Source organism: Lycorma delicatula, chromosome 2 (genome assembly GCF_047948215.1).
Source record: "Lycorma delicatula isolate Av1 chromosome 2, ASM4794821v1, whole genome shotgun sequence".
Taxonomy (NCBI): domain Eukaryota; kingdom Metazoa; phylum Arthropoda; class Insecta; order Hemiptera; family Fulgoridae; genus Lycorma; species Lycorma delicatula.
In genome coordinates this window covers 220,912,456-220,933,075 of record NC_134456.1, presented here as the reverse complement: position 1 = coordinate 220,933,075, position 20,620 = coordinate 220,912,456, and the positions used below count along the sequence as shown (strand labels likewise).

Sequence of the window (20,620 nt, the reverse complement as noted above, 5' to 3'; positions counted from 1 at the left end):
CTATATTTTTTAATTAGATTAAAAAACAAAAAGAAACAGACAGCTGGTTGTTATCTTTATCATAAAATAAAATTTTTAACTCGTGTTATTTGATAAGTTTGTAATCATTAAAAATAATTATGCATAAATAGTTAATTCAATAGTTATAATACTATACATACGCATAATATACGCTATAAAGCCATAATAGAAACAAAAAATTAAACTTATTAAGTTTATAATTTCTAAAAATATAATATATAAACTACTGGCAGACAGTAATTTTATTAAAAAATATTGTAAAAAAATTGAAGACATTTTATAATAAAAGAAGTTTAATTTTTTGCAACAAACACCTGAACAAGTAGAAAATGTTAAATGCCCTATTTTAATATTTAATTACATCATTTTAAAATAAGTTCAGTAACCTGTGTGAGGCAACGTGCTAATATAAAGATTTATTATAATTATTCCATAGAAAAGAATACAAAATTCCATGACTTATACACATTACCATCTAAAAAGCATCATACTATTTTACATTACATTACCATCCTATTGAATACATATCATCTACAGATCTTAAACAGTTTATGATTAGAAATTCAATAGTTTCTTTATTCACTTTCAGCACCAAAAACATATTTAATAAACACTTTAGACAATACTTCTTTTTATTTTTCTTGTTTAGAAAAAACTTTTCATCAATGCACACTAATCAGAAAACATTAATACCAAACAGTTGTCACAACTAAAAATATTTCCAGTAACTTTTCAAATTATAACCATAATTATTAAATCACATAAAATATTACCAATTAATTTATGATAATCATTCTTTAAAAATAATTCAAACATGAACAAATTTTGCATTAACCTATTAGAATATATACCTTCAGTAAATAGTCATCATAAGTTACTTTACTAAATATAATTCTACAATCGGACTTCTAATAAAATTAATATACATAGATGAGTCAAAAATTATCCACACATTTGTCATCTTTAATTTTGTCACACAAACCTAAAAACATTAGTCGTTTCAAAAAGCATGCCTTCCAGAAATGCTTGCTAAAGTTGTTATTACTGTGGTACTCATGTACGATCTTAATAGCATCATTGCTCTTGTTTCTATTTCAGTATAACCATGCCTGCACTGCTAGCAGTATTCATCAAAGAGGAGCAAGGAGCAGTGAACTGATTTCTCTGGTACGAAGGTGATCCAGGGGCTGAATTTCATTGGAGGCTATGTGGAGACAGAGTTCTACACAGAAATGTGTATATGAGTTGATTGAAAAGTTTAACTGGCTGGACAAGTGTGATATATAAAGAGGGAACAGGACACCTGTCAATCTCTACCACCGTCAGTAAGATTCAGAAAGCTTGAGTAACGGTACTGGCAAACTGGCGAGTTACCATTCACAATGGAGTTTTTGTGAAAATTAATCATGGTTCATGATTAATTAGCCATCAATTCATACCAATTGCCAAGGCCTATTATTATTAAGAAAGTGTTGTTTTACATGACACTGCACACCAACATACAGCCGGCCACTGTTGAAACCATTACCTATTTGGGTTTTAAGGTGTTGGAGCACCCTGCCTTCAGTCCACATCTTGTCCCTTCTAACTATCATCTCTTTGAACTGCTCAATGATGCTTTACAAGGTCATAGATTTTCTACAAAGAAGTGTGGAAAGCAGTGCATAAATGGCTAGGTGACCGACCAAAAACCTTCTTCTTTGAGAAAATATGTTAAGTTTGGAGACCATTGTTACACAAGGGTGGGGAGAAACGTTCTGGGTCTCGCACAGAGATGGTATTAGTATGCTTAATTTCTTGACAGCATAGCATGATTCCATTCTTCATTATTTTATAATAAGAGTTTCAAGTTACTGCATCACTTAGTATAGTATTTACAGTCCATCAAAGTGAAGAATTAGGGAGTTTTTTTGAAAAATGGAAAAACTGAAATTCATGCAGCGATTAAATACTTTTTTCTGAAAGGCATTGGGAGACTCTTCTTCATCAAATACAACAATTAAACGCTGGGTTGCAAAGTTTAAAATAGGTTGAACACAAACTAGCGATGAACTACACAGTGGACTACACTGAATTTTCCAACTGGATATTGGCTGACTGATTTTCTATATCAATGCCTGTGTATGATTCATGGCAGTTGGTTACAAACTTAGTGCGAAAATTCATTACATCGTAGTATGGGGATGTATAAGCTAGCAACAGTGAACTAATTGGCAGCCTTGGTGTACATACGGGTCTAGATATTTTTAAGAATTCAACTTTATTTTTTTATTATTAAATTTTCTCATCTAAATATGTATGTATAGCAAGCACATTAATAAGAAACTTCTTCTAAAATTATTTTATTCTAAATAAAAATATTTTTAGTTGTAGCCCGGTACGACATTGGTGGTTAAAAAATAAAAACAAATGACATTAAGTTCCACACCATGTCAAAGGGAATGGTTTCATATATAAAACGTGTTATTGAAAAGAATAAAATGATTGTGTGTGCAGTTTGTAACAAAAAAGTCACTTCAGTACAAACAATTTAAAAACAGATTTTAAAAAGTCGCATTCAAATCTTGGCTTATTAAAGATGAAGAAAGCAGAAAATAATTTTTAAAAAAGAAAAACATTCACAAACCAGGGTTTTAAAAACTTTTTTGATTCCAAAAAATAATACTACAGCTGCTAGTTTTCAAGTAGCCCATTATATTACTCACCACGGGAAACCTCTTTCAGAAGGAGAGTTTATAAAACAAGTGTTTTTAGAATGTAGTGCTACTTTGTTTGCAGATTTTAAAGAAAAAGACTTTATTATAAAGTCTTGCAAAGTCTCTGCAAACAAAGTAGCACTACATTCTAAAAACACTTGTTTTATAAACTCTCCTACATAGACCTACAGAAAATTGTTTCTGTAACAGACTGTACACCCATTATGGTGGGAAAAATGATTGCTTTTATTCAGCAGCTTAAGCAAAATATTAGACATTCTCTGATTGAATTTTATTATATAACACACTGGCAAGTTCTATGTGCAAAGCAAGCTTTAAAAACATTTTCCAATGTAATAAGAGAAAATTGAATGCCAATATTCTGGGACTTTGACATGCAATGTTTGATAGCTCAGTTGCAATCAAGTTCTTAATTGGTTTCTCAATTTATTAGAAGAAGTACATCTCTATTTGAATGAAGAAAAAAAACAATTGTTATGATGAATTTTCAAATACAGATTTAAATGATTTAATATTCTTATGTGACATCACTCAGCATTACAATGAACTGAATAAAAAACTTCAGGGAAATGGATGACTTGTATTAAATATGTTTAAAAATATTAAAATATTTATGACGAAACTTGACATCTTCACTTAACATTTGGAAATGGAAATCATGAAATATTTTTCTCAACTACAAAAACAATTTCAGAACACAATAAGTTTTGAAGATATGCTTTTGACTTTCAAGAAAATGCTATTAAAAGAATACTTCATCATTAAACAGGAAACAAAACAATAAGAGTTTGGAAAATACATTTCACTTTATTTTACAGCCATACAAAATGAAATTATAACAGTGGAGTTAACCGAATTTATATAGACAGTGTGGAAAAATAAATCTGAAAACTTGATTTCTGAAAGTAGTGCAGATAATAATGATCCCACATTAAAAATTGAAATATTCAGTGTATGGGAATCTTTTCGAACAATTTTATATCGATGAAGAAACTTGCTAATGCTAACGATGTTTGGGTCTACATATTTGTATGAAAAATTGTTTTCATCAATGTATTTTGTAAAATTTATTGACAGAAATAAATTGATTGCAAATGTATTAAACTAATAAGTACAAAATATGAACCTAATATTAAACTACTTGAAAATAAGCAACATCAGATTTCACATTAAATATACTTTTATCAACTTTATTGCACATACACATATCTGTAGCTATATTGAAAAAGAATATTTCATAATACATATGTGCTTTTCTTTATTCTTTGTTCATTCAAATACTCAGTGCAAAGGTGCCACTATGCATGGTTTCACCTGGTGCTAGTATTTCATGGTATCATACCATCGATATAAATTTTTTGATGTCAACCTTTATTTTTTGCTCTTCACTTGAAAAAGTAAAACTTTTAAAACAAAAAGGAAAAGTAAACTTTTGGAGGATTTTTAAAAGTGAGAACCAAAATAAAGGGTCAACTGTCAAGTTTTTTCTGTTAACAAATTTACAAAGTTTCCAAATTATTGTTACCTTTTTACCACAACCCGCCTCTCCCTTTCCAAGCGACACCACTGACTAGGTGACCCACGCACTAGTATTAAAAAATAATGAACAAAATTTGACCCACTTCTCAAAAAGGTTCACCATCACTGATAGAGGAGCTTTAATCTGGCTAACAGTTTTATTTCTTTAAAACGTAGAAGTTTAAAATAAAATTTTACTTCTTAAAAATAATATTACCATTAAAAAAAAAAACATTTTAACACAGACCAACGAAAGCTTTTCTTTTAAGAACATGTTTCTTAGGGAATAATTATGATATTTTCTACTCATATGATGTAATTAAAACTCACTTGAGATTTTGCATCTTTTGATTCTGCAGGGGAACGAGGACTAGGGTGATGCTCCTCTTCTTCACTTCCTGCAGATGATTCTTCAGTATCTCTTTCTCTATCGACCATCCTGTTTTCTTTATCACTAAATGAAGCTAATGTGCAATAGGAGCCCTTGTTCTCACCAAATCTGAAACAAATAATAAATTAAACACTTTAAAACTTATAAAATATCTATGAAAAACCGTAGATGATTCCATAGAAAAATTGTGATATACATTAATAAAAAAAATAGCCAGAAATTAATAAGCAATAATTATTATGTAATTAATTATGTAAAATTTCTAAATTAGAATAAAAATTTAGTTTTAATCAAATTTTAGGACAATATTGATAACCTAACATAATAAAATTATTATTAATAAAGAACTTAAAGCAACACTTCAATAGATTTAAAATCCATATCCAGCACATTTATATACACATACTACAACATACTATGTAACGCTAACAAATATACCCAGATCTGCTTAGGTATACATTGCTGTAAACGTTGTCCACTGCACCATCTGTACTGAATCACATGTCCAGTAAGAACAGTGGGTTAAAAGTTAGCTCTCCTGTAAGTAAATGTAAATTGTTTAAAAGATGGAAAAACTGGGATTTGCAGTTGCTAATCAAATGATATAATTGCTGTTCAACCGTTGTTCAGTTAATTTTTTTATTTGCATTGAAAATAATTGCTTTTGAATACACAAGCAACAACAAGGTTTTATGCTTCAGCATTGGTGGAAAAAATTTTTGCTTCTCTACTATGATAGCTGTCCAGGAACTAACTTATGTTTCGCCGTTGTTCATGAAGGAGGGAGGTAGTGGCACCACCTTGGAGGTTGTTTTTAACCTGATTCAGTACACATTGAACTGGGATATGTGAACGGCTGTACATGTCTTGCTGATTTTTGACATGTGTTTATTAAAATATGTACCACTATAGAAAATCCTGCCACTTGTGAAGCAAGACTGATTATTAAGTTTCTTTTGGCAAAAAACCACAAACCCATTGAGTTTTAACAGGAAGTTTATCCAGGATCCCTTGTTGCTGAGGGGCTGAAAAACCAAGCAGCAGAATTTTTTGATGAAGGAACACAAAAAACATCCACAGATATGTCAAGTATCTCAATTTATTTGGAGACTACTTAGAAAAATAGTTTAAGAATGTATTTTCAAATTGTATGTAACTTTTTTTTTCGAACACTTGTATTTGTTTTATATGAAAATGTAAGCTGAACATACAATTTTAAAACACTGAAGCCACTGAAAAAATCTCCATAATCAGGCAGAACTAGAACTACCAGCTGCATTTTACGAAGATTATAAAAAGGAAATGAAGTTTACAGAACTGAACTAGATTACTTCATGAAGATGAATTCAAAAGAATATTAAAATTTTGACAGATATTTATTATTTATTGAAGGAGATTCTCATTTCTCAAGCTCAGTGCTATGGTCTGATGAAGCATACATCAAACTTCATGACCTATTAAACCATTACAATTATTTTAATTGGGCTGATGAAAATTTTTATGTAATTACGAAAATGTAATTTAACAAAAAATGGGGTTCACTTCAATTCATAATTTGGTTTAACATTTAGGAACTTTTTTTTCTGTGTAGACTAACTTTCTAAACTTTCTCCACAGGGTACAGACAGTAGAAGCATGCAATTTTTAGTAACAGAAAACAGGTACACAATTAACTGTTTAACATTTCTATTCTTTCTTATGGTTATGAAGTACACAATCCAAGATGCACCATTAATTAGTAACTTGCTTTAAAAGTAATTATGTTCACACTAGTCAATCCTGGAGAACATCTCGATTCCCCCCCGAGGGGAGAAGATCCTACCTCGTAGCGTGTCTGGTCACTACACCATCCCCTCTGTTCCTAGCCAGTAGTGGTTTTAACGGAGGACATCTTCTCGCCCTCAAACTGATTGCGCACCACAGCTTTCAGTCCAGGCCCCGCAGAGATGCCACCGATGCAGATGTCCCCCGAGGGACATCTGCATCGGTAAAGTTCACCCCGAGATAGTTTTACATGTTTATGCCTTCAGAAAGAAGACAATGGACACCTGCAGCTACCACATCGCCCTCAGGAACTAAGCTAGAAGCCTAACCGCGGAATGAAGACCCCACGCCTAGTCCTGACTATTAAAGAGCCAATTACTGAATGTCTCAGATCCGTACTAACAGCCTCTACAACAAAATTTCCCACTAAAAGTTTTACACAGCGAAATTTAGACCTAGTTCCCTTAACAACCCCGCTTATTACTCAAAGTGAGTTTCTATCTGACTCCGCTCCGGTCCGCCCGTTAGAGGAGAATAAACGCCTACTCCCACACAGCTCCATCGCGGAGTCCCGCGTGACATTCACCATCTTTCGCAAACCGCCCCTGCATACCACCAAAGCAGCACCCAGAGACGCCCCGCCGACAGCATCGTTGGCTCATAAATGCCCTCGTCGGAGCGCGACCGCACCCCCCCGGGCAAGGATAACCATGCCCGTTGGCAGCGGCCGCAACTCCGCCGACAGCGTAATTCCAATACAAGACACCACTTACATCTAACCGAGGCACGCTGCCTTAAGCGCCTACCTTCGGCCAGTCAACTGCCCAGGCGGTCCCTAGCCACCCAGGTTCCTATCACCTACTAAATCCCTTCGGCAGTCCTGCTCTGGGCGAGGATGCGAAGGAAGCCAGCTGCCGTCACGAAGGACAACAGTTCTTTCGCTGAAGTAACTCGAGAGAGTCCTAATTTCATCCCGCGTGCAACCACGCTTCTGCAATTGAAACAAGGCAGAGGGCCACCACAAGTTATTAAATGCCCCGGATATGTCCAAGAAGACACCGAGTACATATTTGCACTCACTGCCTGAAGCCAGATCCAGGACCCTAAGAATCGCATCCTCTGTACTCTTACGGGGTCTTACGGGGTCGTCCATCAGCATTTGATTCGAAGTCAGCCTACTATTAATGCGGAGGTAAAGTACCTTCTCGAAAACCTTTCCAACAACTGGTAAGAAGAACTAACGGTGGGGTCCTTGTCACCTTTGACAATAACCTTTGAATAATAACTTCAAAATTCCACGCTTCCAGCAAGAATTACAGGCAGGGTGCGAACAAGGAGCTCCACCGTAATACCATCATATCCGGGGGCTTTGTTCCTAGCCAGGCTACAGATTACTTGGCGGACTTCCGCTTCAGTAATCTCCGAAGACACAGAGTCTGTATTGAAATCCACAACCGCCGCTCGAACTCTCCGGTGATACGAGGTCTCACCAACCTCAGTATCATCGGGGAGCAGATCGTCCATCAGAAGAGATAGAACCCGATCTTTCTCAACTACAACGCCGTCTTGGGTCGAGAGAGCCGACAGAAGACTGTCTTTTTTCTGCTTGTGACTCGATAAGTACTCGATAAACAACACCCCAAGGGTCCTTATTTCCCTGCTCTTGAACAAAAGAGCGCCAGGAAAATCGCTTAGAAGTCCTAATTCTATGAAAATACTCGTTCCTTTTCTGACCATACTCCGCAAATAAGGCCTCGCGCCGGTCAGGATCACGCGCACGCTGTGCGGCTCTCCTGAGTCGGCCCACGGCCTGCTTTATCGCAGTCAAGTCCCGAGACCACCAACCAGCTACTCTCTCTCGACCCGTACTCCGAGGGATTGAGAGTTCTGCGGCTTCAACCACCGCAGAAGAGAAATTCTCGGCCAGGTTATCTAGAGGGACCTCGTCCAGGGTACGAGTGAACACCGGCATCCTGGCCGCAAGAATGTTAGAAAACTTGGGCCAATCCGCCCGCCTGTGCAAGAAGCGTCCCTGCTGAACAGGGGCGTCCGCCCTAAAGACATCGCGCAGCCCACCTATCCAATCAAAAACTATGAGCCGATGATCGCTTTCGCAATCATCGACTACAGACCAGTTCAGAATCCTACCAGGGATATCCTTGCCTATGGTAACATCAATGTTGGTACCAAGGAAGGTCCTCCCGCAATCCACCGCGCCGGCGAAGGTAGCCAACTCGCCGGCGCGATGAAGCCTTCAAAACGGTGCTGCGCGATGAAGCCTTCTAGTAGTTCACCGCCGTCATCTGTGATCCCACTGTGCCAAAGAAACGATTTGGCGTTCAAGAAGAATCCGATATCAACCTGATAATTCTATCCCATCTTTCCAAGTGTAAATCAGTGGGATCTCTGTACTGAAAGTACGAACTAACCACAACTAGGTCGAAACCATCCACAGCATGCTTAACCATGCTTAACAACGACATGATGCGTGTCAGAGACTTGCCGTACAAAGACACTATCTATAGACTTCCTGCACAGAACGGCGGCAATCCTGGAGAACAATGTATTACTAGTACATGGATATTGACTTCATTTAAGTGGGCTAGACATACTTATATACAATTAATGAAGGAAAAAATGAGCACAGCCTCCAGAAAAAATTCGATAAAAAGATATTATCTCTTATAGTTTGGTTAGATTTTCCTATAGAGTTAAATTAACTCTAGAAAAATTGAATTCCTTTCATTATTTAATCATTTAACAAACAGATAAAACATAATCCTAAATGTATAAGTCCGATCACAAGAACATACAGAAGTACAACATAAAACTCGACTATTTTTATCAATACACTACATTACAGCTCTGTACTTTTATCTTCTAATTTTTTCCAGTTTAAAATATTTATTTATTTCACTCTTAAAACTGCATGCTCACACCTTAATGCAGTAATAGACACTATATTTTTTTAAAGGTAAAAATTTCGTTTTTGACATATGAAAAAGATAGCCTGTTTGGGAATTAAACCCTGAACCTTCTGAACGAAAAAGCAAAGATGCTACTACAAACAACAGTAAACAATAGTTTAATACACATATTTATAATTTGCTTCTTTTTAACAAGAGTGGGACCAAATTATAAAAATGTAATCAAAAACCATCTAACAATATTCTATAAAGCCAATTTGAAATTAAAACTATATTAAAAAACTACAACAAAATTATATTTTAATTAAGTTATATTCAAGTTAACATATGTTGCTGTGCAGAGTCACTTTAGAACTATGAAAGAAGTCTGATAAAAAATAAATCAATACAACAGAAGTTTTTAATAATAAATAAAAATAGACAACAGTTAACAAAATACATTGAAGTTCTGCATTTTGTTTTACTGGAATAAAAAAACAACAAAATATAAAAATCACTCCAAGGGTTCAACAAAGCCATAGTGTTGTGGCCAAGTGCCAACTGCTAGCTACCATGGCACAGCGATAGAGAAAATAGGTTTTTGTATTAGAATAGAAATAACAAAGAGGCAAAAACAGGATTTTTAAACTGAAGAGCATTTATAAAATATAACATTACAAGAATATACAAATATACAAGAATATGCAAAATATGACATATTATAAGGAACAGCAATCATTAAAGCTTCACCTATGCTCTGAATGTAAAGAAAAATAAATAAAATAAAAATATGCAAGACTGGTTTCCTGCCAGAATTGAGTACTAGAAATTAAAAATGTTTTGCAATAATAATAATAGTAGTAGTAATAATAATGCCAAGTACAAAAGTTTTTATAGTAAAAAAACACTGGAACTTGAAATTTGAGTTTTTAAATGCTGGAAATACAGTTACATCCATTTTTTTGTACCGGAAAAATTATACTTTAAAGTTCTTCTTAAGTAGGTTTGTTAGTTCTTAAATAATATTGTGCATGCACCAATACACCACATTTTTGCAAAACTTATTAAAATGCATCAAGAATCATATAAGAAAATAAACAAAAACGTATCGATACGATAGTATTGACTGATATGATAGCTTTTACTTTTCCAGAGAGGATATTTCATTACTAAGTACAAACTAGAATAAAAAAAATTAATACTTTTATCTCTTTACATCACAAACATGTATGTAATTGATAGATTACGCAATATCTCAACAATTAAGCAGAGAAAATAACACTAAATTGTAATGAAATACAATTTAATAAAATATATGAATATGAACACAACTGATTCAACCTTTTTACGACTGACAATATCAAATAGGTCTTTCTGTATCTGTCAACAACACTAACAAGAAAAGAAAAAAAATACTGTAAAAAAGTATTGATTATAATAATAGTCTTTAAATAATTACTTAATAACTGTTGGTTTTCATATTGATAATATAAATATTTGTCTGTATAAAAATATTAATTATATATATTAATTTATTTAAATTAAATTTTTTATAGCCTATTTCCTCTATATGTAAATTCTAGTTATAATATAAACTTATTCAGCCACTCCACAAAGTACAAAATTATAGAACACTCATGCCTTACTTTTTTCTTCATATTCAAAGCGCTTTCAGGCTTTATATATATATATATATAATTCTTTTTCAGCCTCCACAAAGTACAGAATTGGAGAACACTCTTACCTTTACTTTTTTATGTTCAAAATGTTTAAAATAAAATTTAACGTGTAAATGTAAACAGATGAAGAATTATTAAAAAATATCATTGAAGTTGGGCATAGGCCTGAAAACATTTTTAACATAAAAAAGTACTTTGCGGAGGCTGAAAAAATATTATATTATAAATAGTTATTTAATGTACAGAGAAAAAAGAAAAAAATCGACCATTTAAAATTTAATCTAAAATTAATATATCTAATTATATAATAAAAACTTACTCAGCCACTCCACAAAGTACAGAATTAAAGAACACTCTTGCCTTACTTTTTTTCATTTTCAAAGCACTTTTGGGCTAAGCACATCTTCAGCAATTTTTTAATTTTTTTCTTTTTTACATTTACACATTAAAATAAATGATATGTTAAAAATTTTAGAACCAGGATTTGTTCAGTCAATAAAAAATACTCAGTATTGATTACAGTACTGTATTGACAAATTGACAGCATGTTAGATTTTAAATAATCTAACATTTTAAATTTAAAAAAAAAATTGTTGCCGACTGAACAAATATTTGTTCTAAAAATTTAAAAATATCTTGTATTTTAACATGTAAATGTAAAAAAGAAAAAAATTTAAAGAAATTACTGAAGATAGGCTTACGCCCAACCGTGCTCTGAAAATGAAAAAAAGGAAGGTAAGTGTTCTTTAATTCTGTACTTTGTAGAGTGACTGACTAAGTTTATATTATATAATTAAATATATTAAATTATTTAGATTAAATTTTTAACAGTCTGTTTTTTCCCCTCTGTACATTAAATAACTATATGTAATATAATATTTTTTCAGCCTCCGCAAAATACTTTTTTATGTTCAAAATGTTTTTGAGCTAAGCCCATCTTCAATGATATTTTGTATTAATTCTTCCATCTGTTTAATTTACACATTAAAATCCTATTTTAAACATTTTGAATATAAAATAGTAAAGGTAAGAGTGTTCTCTAATTCTGTATTTTGCGGTATAGAAAAAAAATATTACATAGAAATATACACATGCGTTTACGTACATCAACAACATACACATAGAGCACGTATAACTACTTACATAAGCTAACAACTGTTAAGATTGTTTAAATACAAGGATGCATTATAATGAACTTATCAACAAAACCCAGAAAAGAGATAAAGTAAATAAATTAACAAAATTATTTTCTAAAAATTTGAAGAGATTTATTTCAGGACTGCACAACAAATAATTACATTATTTTCAACAGTCTTGAAAAAAAAAAGTAGAAAGACTTGTTAATTAAACCCATGCTCTTTTATTATGTACAAGCCTTAGTTTTTACCCAAGAGAGATTTGATGACACCTTTTACTTCTGTTGAGGAACTCGGGTACAGTAATCCTACATTTTCCAGATAATTTAAAAAATATATAATTTTTTTTTTTTCAGTTTTTTAAATTTCAATTTTTTGAAGACAAAACCAAATTAAGGGCTAGTTAAGTCATTGTTAATAAGTGGTATTTACTTCTAAAAGTTAACATTTTGAAGGAATTAAAATAGTTTTATTTTTACTATTTAGCAAGCTTGTTTAATTGTTTTTTTTTGTAATATATTTTTTTAAATAAATGATTCCCCTACATTATAACTTCCTTTTACTTAGGAAATGAAAATATTATTGATAATAGACATTTTTTAAAATTATACAGATATTTATAACACACAACTAATTACTGGAACACACTTAATACATTACACCAGAATTAATAACACTTAAATTATTTTGCTCATACAAGATGAATATCCTAGTATAAGGATATAGGCCCTAGTGAAATGCATAAATACATCAGTGCAAAAATTTATATAATGAAAATGGGTAATGTATAATAATAGTAATAACAATTATCTTTTGTTTTCAAGTAAATAATGATTATTACCAAAAGTGCTATTTTATTCAATAACAAAAATTGTTATTTTTCATTACTTATCAGTTATTATTTTTATACGCAGTCTAAATCAAGTGGGAAAGAGGGGAGAGGAGTAAAGGGAAAAGTTTGTAAGTGTATGTGTGTGTGTGACTAGTACACACATGAGCACATGTGTGTACTAGTCACCTTCCCCAGCAAGATAGTTGCTATTAACGTACTACAAGCAGATAAACCTAATAAACAACTTAAAATATCTTCTTTTTTTTACTTCATATAATTAATAAAAATCCAATATAAAAAAGTTTAACAAATATACAAATAGTGACCTTTAACATACTTTATCTGGCAAAAAAAGGAAATACAATTACTCTCTTTATTTAAAGGCAATTAAATAAATGTAATGAACAGATAATGCTTAACAAATAAATTAAAGTTAATATTAACATATACCTTTTAAATGTGACGAGTGATCACTGCATGTGGCCACGTAATGAACATCAGTTTACAGATGACTATGTTAAATAAGGTTTAATTAATACTGTCATTCAATTACAGTTTCCAAGTAACAATAGATGACAACTATTAATAACATCAAATGAACTTTTTTTGTATAAATTTAAATCGATTACATAAAACAAAGGATTTATACAATAGGAATAAAATCATTCATTTTAATTAAAAGTATAACAACAATAAATACACATATATGTGCAATTCTATTTCGAGTGCATATTAATAATACATATAATTATATAGCTGTAGAAGTAAAAAAATTACAACTAAATTATTAATCCTTTCTCACACACAAAGCATCTACCAATCTTGAAAATAGAAACCCTGAACAAATTTGCATACATACGACCGTCATTAAATAATTAGAGACAAATGCCTATAACAAAATTATTATTTATTCAATGAAAATAAAGGTAATGCAACTTTTCAACATAATCTCTGGCTACATTTAGACACGTCCCGTCTGCGTGAACTTTCTCATTCAAGACGTAAAGAATTGTTCACCTCGATGTCAGAATCATTCTTGTACTTCATTCTTGACCCGCTCATTGTTGCCAAACTTTGTGCCACATAAAAAAACTCTTTTGAGAACCAAATAAAAAAAATTCTGATGGTGCGAGTCCAATCTCATACCATCAGAACAACTACGTTAAAAGTGGTTGAGCCAGTAACTGACCCACCTTTCACATAGCTTCCTGTATCTTTTGAGCAATACAGGGGTGTTGTAAAGAATTTCACTTTTTGAGAAAAAACTGGGATGTTTCCTGTTGACTGCAAATTTTCTAGCCGTCACAATAATACACTGTTGATTTTATGTTGTTCTAAATGATCGGAATAAAATGGGCCTTTATAATTCTAAACTGTTAACATCAACTTACCTGCTGATGTATAGATTTTAAATTTTTTATTTGATGTATAGATTTTTTAATTCTTTCAATTAAATCAGCTTATCATCATGTAAAAAAGTTAATTTGATAATGGAAAAAAGTTAATTTGAAAAATGTACATCACAAAAAGTTTTATCTTCTAAAATAAAATAATTTTAAGAAAATTTAAAAAACAAATACATATATAAACTTCTGTACATATACATAAATATTTCATACGGAAATGTACATAAATATCAGCACAAAGACGATATGAAACAGTCAATAAAGGCAAAAAAGTAGGACTTAGTTTAGTTTAATAATAAAACAAATTACAGAATATTAATTTAAAAAATGTGTGTTGCTACTCAATACAACAACATTTCTCTCTCTGAAGGTTACACACAAAATTAAAATAGCTATAAATTCAAAACAGAAAATGAAAAGAAGGGAAAAACATTAAATAACTGATTTATATAAAATCAATATTATGATTTTGTAAACACTCATAAGAAACAATATACAGTGAAATATTATCAAATACTTAACAAAATTTAACAAGTAATCATTATTAACACTGAGCTTGTTAAAAATTATTTTGTGTTGCAGTAATAACAATAATAATTGTAAATTGAATACAAGGACAACAGGCTCAATTAACTTTACCGATTGTCATACATTACTACTTATTTAGAGTATTTATTTATTAATAATAACAATATAGACATACATTCAAACTATTATTACAACACGTTCTGAATAACATTAACTGAACAATTATTTCCTTTGAAACAAGTAATATGATGATAACAATTTTGAAGTTTGATATCCTAGCAGAGGGGCATTTTTGTGGCCTCTAAGCTTTTTACATCCATGAACCTTGATAATTTATTATCACTCAAATGCTCATCTTTTTTTTTTTTTACCAATGTAAAATTGGTAATAACTTAACTGTATACATGCAGTTAACTCTTCAGTAATTAAAAAACTTACTTAAAATTTTATTGAAAAGAAAAAAAAATTACATTTAACAAATTTAAGTACTCATAAACAGCAATTTCCCACACTGTTAACATTAAAACTACTAAAAATTCATTTGGTAATTTAATATAAAAACATATTTTTATTTATATATAAACGTATGTATAAGTTTTATATATATAAAATGACTATACAGAAAGATATTAAAAAAAATTTAACACAATCAATATAACATTTTTTTTAAGTTAGCCTTGTTGTTACTACAAATGAATCATTCTATACACATTTCCTACCAAAATGAGTATTTTACCCTAAAAATATAAACATCAGCAATTTCTTTAAAAATACAAAAACTGAAATAATCTTACAGTAATTTTCTAGAATTTAAATATAGTAAAAACAGAATAAATTAAAGTAATTTAAACTCAACAAATATGCAGCATATCATCTTTTAATCCAATAAAATGCCCTTCAAAATCAAGCCAGTTTTATATAATTCGATTTACAGTATTTTAACAAACTAAATTTGAACTAATTTACAGAAAATAAACTTGAATTTTTAAGACTCCAAATTTTGGAAACCACACTAAAATACATCCAGGGTATTTTTATTAACAACTGCAAGGATTAAACACATACTATTTGCCAATTTACCAGTAACTCTACTAAATTAAAAACATATATATTACAGAAGAATTCCTTTTTAAATACAGCGAAGAGAAAGGAACTAACTAATAATGTATAAGATAATCATAAAACTGAATAAATACTACAGTAACTTTTTTAATCATTTAACACAATAACCTCTAAGCTATAAACTGTTTTAAATGCACACCAGGCCCACCAACAGATAAGATAAATTTAACAAAAATAACATGTAAAAATCATGAAATACAATGAAATATTATATGCAATATGCGTACTTATAAACAGGGGTCAAATGATAAAAATAAACAAATTCATTTTATATGCCACTATGGAGAAGCCACACAAAGGTTTGTCAAGGAGCTATTATTTTTTTATTTAGCAATTTATACAGCTGCTGTTAATAGTTTGTAACCGATTCAGGGAAAAGAGCTCAAGAAAAAAGAGCAAGGAAGTGGAGAGTGAATGAGAGGATACTCAAACCACAGAGACTGCAAGCACTGCATAGATTAGGATAGCTCAAAGACTTGTCCAAGACATCAATCCACTTATCAGTAAATAAGTCATAGATATACCGGATCTAACCCCACTTTCTACAGTCAAGGGTTCAGGGTTCAAAGCATTGAAGAATTTAAAAATAAAATTCATTTTTTAGGCCTTTTTTGTTGAAAGAAGCCCTATATACACATGGAATTTTGAACAAAAACAAAATTTCAAATGTAACCACTTTTTTACAGGTACCTCAAACTAAAATTTATTTAAGAATTACAATGCAATGCTTACATTTTGAACTTCTGTCTGAAAATTAAAGGGCAAGTTCCAATCCGAAGACCGAGGTGGATGTTCAATTATTGTTAAGTCCCAGCATAAAAGTTAAAACTTTTATACCGGGGGTCATCTTAAACAATGAAGCTAAAAGTAAAATGCTTTGATTTTTAATTTATTAAAATGCAATTTGTGATATAAAAATTTTATTAAAAGTAAATTAAAAAAAAACTAAGTTACCAAATTTTGGTGTAATGAAAATAGTAACAACACATCAACAAACATTTTTACTGGGATTTATGTCCAACCTGCTAGATGGTTTTACTTCAGGCCAATAGGCTTCACTCAAACGGCACAAATTAAATTTTGATTAAGGTATTTTTTTTTAAATGTCTTCATTCTTTCGCTAATCATGAGGAAGACAACTCAGATCTTGCTTCTGGAATATTTGTTCTTTTTCTATAAAATCAATTGACTTCAATGAAGAACCTACATTTAATTTTTTACTAAATTATAATTTCATATGCTTTATAGCACCTTAAGTTAAATCTACATATTATATTAATTACATCTATTTACTAAAAATTATGTAGTTAAACATTTTTTAAACTTGAAAAAAATAATTATATGAAATAAATGAATTAATGAAAATTTATTAGTATTATTGGCTTAAGCAGAAACTAATAATGGCTACTCTCTCATGACATATTTGTGTTTGTCCACGTCCCTGAAGTAAGCAAAATGTATGCTAATTACAGCTAATTCAAACTCAATTTATACAGCAAATTTCTTTTTGAACTTCTAAAACTTCCTTCACTGCAAATTATACAGAGCGTTTAGTAATGTTCATCAAAGTTTCAAAAATTCATTAACAAAAAACTATTTCACTCATAAGAATAAAGCAACTACTGTACGAAAGAGTACTTCAAATAGTTTTTTCCACATATACTAGACAGTTAGTAAACAATTTGCTCGCTAGGCGTCGTCAGGAGAGAAAATGGCTGCCACGGGAAGCAAGAAGTCGTTTTGTGTGTTAGAATTTCACTTGTCAGCAATTTCTGTGCAATGTGCATTTCGGTTGAAATTTCATAAGGAGCCACCAAGTGACAATTCAATTCGTGCATGGTATAAACAATTCAGTGAAACAGGTTGCTTGTGCAGGCGAAAATCAACCGGTCGTCCATCAACCTCAGAAGTCAATGTAGAACAGGTGAGTGCAAGTTTAATTCGCAGCCCGTCAAAATCGACTGCGGCTGCAGGCAGAAAATTAGGAATTCTGAAAACAACAGTGGAGAGTTCTCTGTAAATGTTTACTATGCAAATCGTACCATCTTCAATTAATCCAGAGTCTTTCTGATGGAGATAAAACACGTAGGCTCGATTTTTGTTTACAGTTACAGGAAAAGATGTTGTTAGATGAAGGTTTTCTAAACAAGATAATTTTCAGCGATGAAGCTACTTTCCATATTAGCGGCAAGTAAACCGTCATAACGTGCGAGTTTGGGGAACTGAAAACCCACACGCTTATGTGGAACACATTCGGGATTCTCCGAAAGTAAACGGTTTTTGTGCGATCTCTCGTGAGGCAGTGTATTGGCCGTTCTTTTTTATGGAAACGGCAGTAACCAGCATGATATACCTGGATATGTTGCAATTATGGCTTATGCCTCAGCTACTCAACGACTTCATTTTCCAGCAAGACAATTGTCCTGCCCGTTTTCATAACGAGGTTCGACAGTACCTTAACAGAACACTACCTCGGCGCTGGATAGGACGTGCTTCTGAAGAAGACCAACACATTATGCTGTGGCCACCAAGATCACCAGACCTCACGCCATGTGATTTCTTTCTCTGGGGTTACGTGAAAGATAAGCTGTTTATCCCACCAATTCCGCACGAAATCGCTGAGCTAAAGGATTGCATAATCAATGCAATCAACTCTATTGAAAATGACATGTTAGAACGAGTTTGGCAAGAGCCAGACTTTCGTGTTGATGTGTGCCGTGTCACCAGAGGAGCACATATTGAACATTTATAGATTTTAACAATGAGTCCCTGGATCACCTTGTACAACCTTCATTTAGGCAAGTGAAATACTTTTTTTGTACTGAATTTTTGTAACTCCTAAGAACATTATGAAACGCCCTGTATAAGGATTTAAAATCTTTGCAAAATGTTGCAACTTATTTTAAATTAATGCAGAGATCATCTATCCCATTTTTTATTTTATAATAATTTTGTATTTTTTAATACAATTTTGATTACTAGTTTTACCACGGTTTCCCTTGATCTATCCAGACAAAAGGTGGAGTAATACCTAACAGTGGTCCCAGAGATTAAACGAAGACAAAAGGTGGAACAGTTTCTTTTTTTCTGTGAAGTAGCACGCCAACCCATTCCTGACATGATCTCTACAATGTATTATTATGTATCAATCAAAATAAGATTTATTTATTTACTTATCCATTACAAGAAAATAGAAAACATTAAATGGTTTTTGTTTAATAGCATAATACATTTTTAAATGTATTAGAATATAATATAACAAAAAAAACCTTACAACTTTTCACACAATTTCTGTTTGTTGCAAACTTCATGACTACAAATACAATTTTTAATCTTAATCTGTTTATTCAAGATCGCTCACAAATAACTCATATTATTATTTAAACATTATTGTCAGAATAATATGCCTATTAACTGCAATTTTTTTTAAATAGTCAGGTACGATATTGCAGTGGAAACTTATTGTACAGTTTGAGGGCCATATATTGTCATAATTATAAAGACTTGTATGTATTAGTATATGTACAAAAAATATGAGTTAAATTCAAAATATACTTATTTATTAAAATAGTTATGAATCTTATAAGAAAATTAAGTGATAAGATTTCCAGTAATATTTATGTACACCATGAACATTAAATTAGAATTAAACTTGATAAACAATTCCAAAGTTTCTAATAAATAATAATTAAAAGATAATTACATTTTCATAATAGTAGAGAGATAAATCGTTAAGCTCAGAACAAATATACATATAAATTTAAAGACATTATAATAAATTCATTCTTAAATGAACATTTGTTATCCATTTACATTTTACATTTATGTACATTTCATTATTGCCTTCGATAAGAGAATAATAACGTTCATTATAATTGTTGATAATTAAACGATTATACTTAAGCAATCTTATACATAATGTAAAAAATAATATGAAATTGTGGTGGGAAAATCATAAAACCAAGAAGAATGAAAAGTTAAAGAAAGTGATGAAAAATTACAAAATTAAAAAAAAAATCTAAAAAACAGCAATAACTGAAAGAATAACATTAACGTATGAAAGAGGATAGATTATAAATATGTTTACTGACACAGTTATTACACGCTTCAAATAAGTACACATTAAATACATAATACTAAAAAGCAAACAGAAGCTTTAAATAAATGTTTCATTTCATACATTTTAATGAACAAGCACAAAGAGCAAATGTGTGTAGTTTATATTGTATGTAGAGAATACAATGACACAGATATAAAATCCAGTAACGGTTTACTGGTGTATAAGACCTACGAGTAAACTGAAACAACATGGCAATAAATCAACAAAATAACACTAGAGAATAAGACGCAGATTGTAGAATTGAAAATTAAAATATGTTATTAAAATAGTTTATATAAATAACATATAAAAAATGAAATATTATTTTTTTTTTAAATTAAAACTTATTACTTCCAACACAATATTATAAATATTTATTATATTATCACTATACCCACTATCACATGATTATGACATTCTGACTGTAACAATGGTAGAGCTAATAGCCAAACCTTTTTAAGTAAATGAATATGGATGATATAGTGTGATAAAAAAAAACTG

General features: G+C 31.1%; 1 protein-coding gene across 1 annotated transcript in view; it reads right to left on the bottom strand.

Annotated features, from left to right (window-relative positions):
* Nucleotides 1–20,620, bottom strand: part of LOC142319665 (uncharacterized) — a 56,532-nt gene that overhangs the window by 11,802 nt on the left and 24,110 nt on the right. Inside the window, exon 3 of the mRNA XM_075357216.1 lies at nucleotides 4,587–4,755. Within this exon, the coding sequence (XP_075213331.1) occupies nucleotides 4,587–4,755 (169 nt within the window). The remainder of the gene's footprint in view (nucleotides 1–4,586; nucleotides 4,756–20,620) is intronic.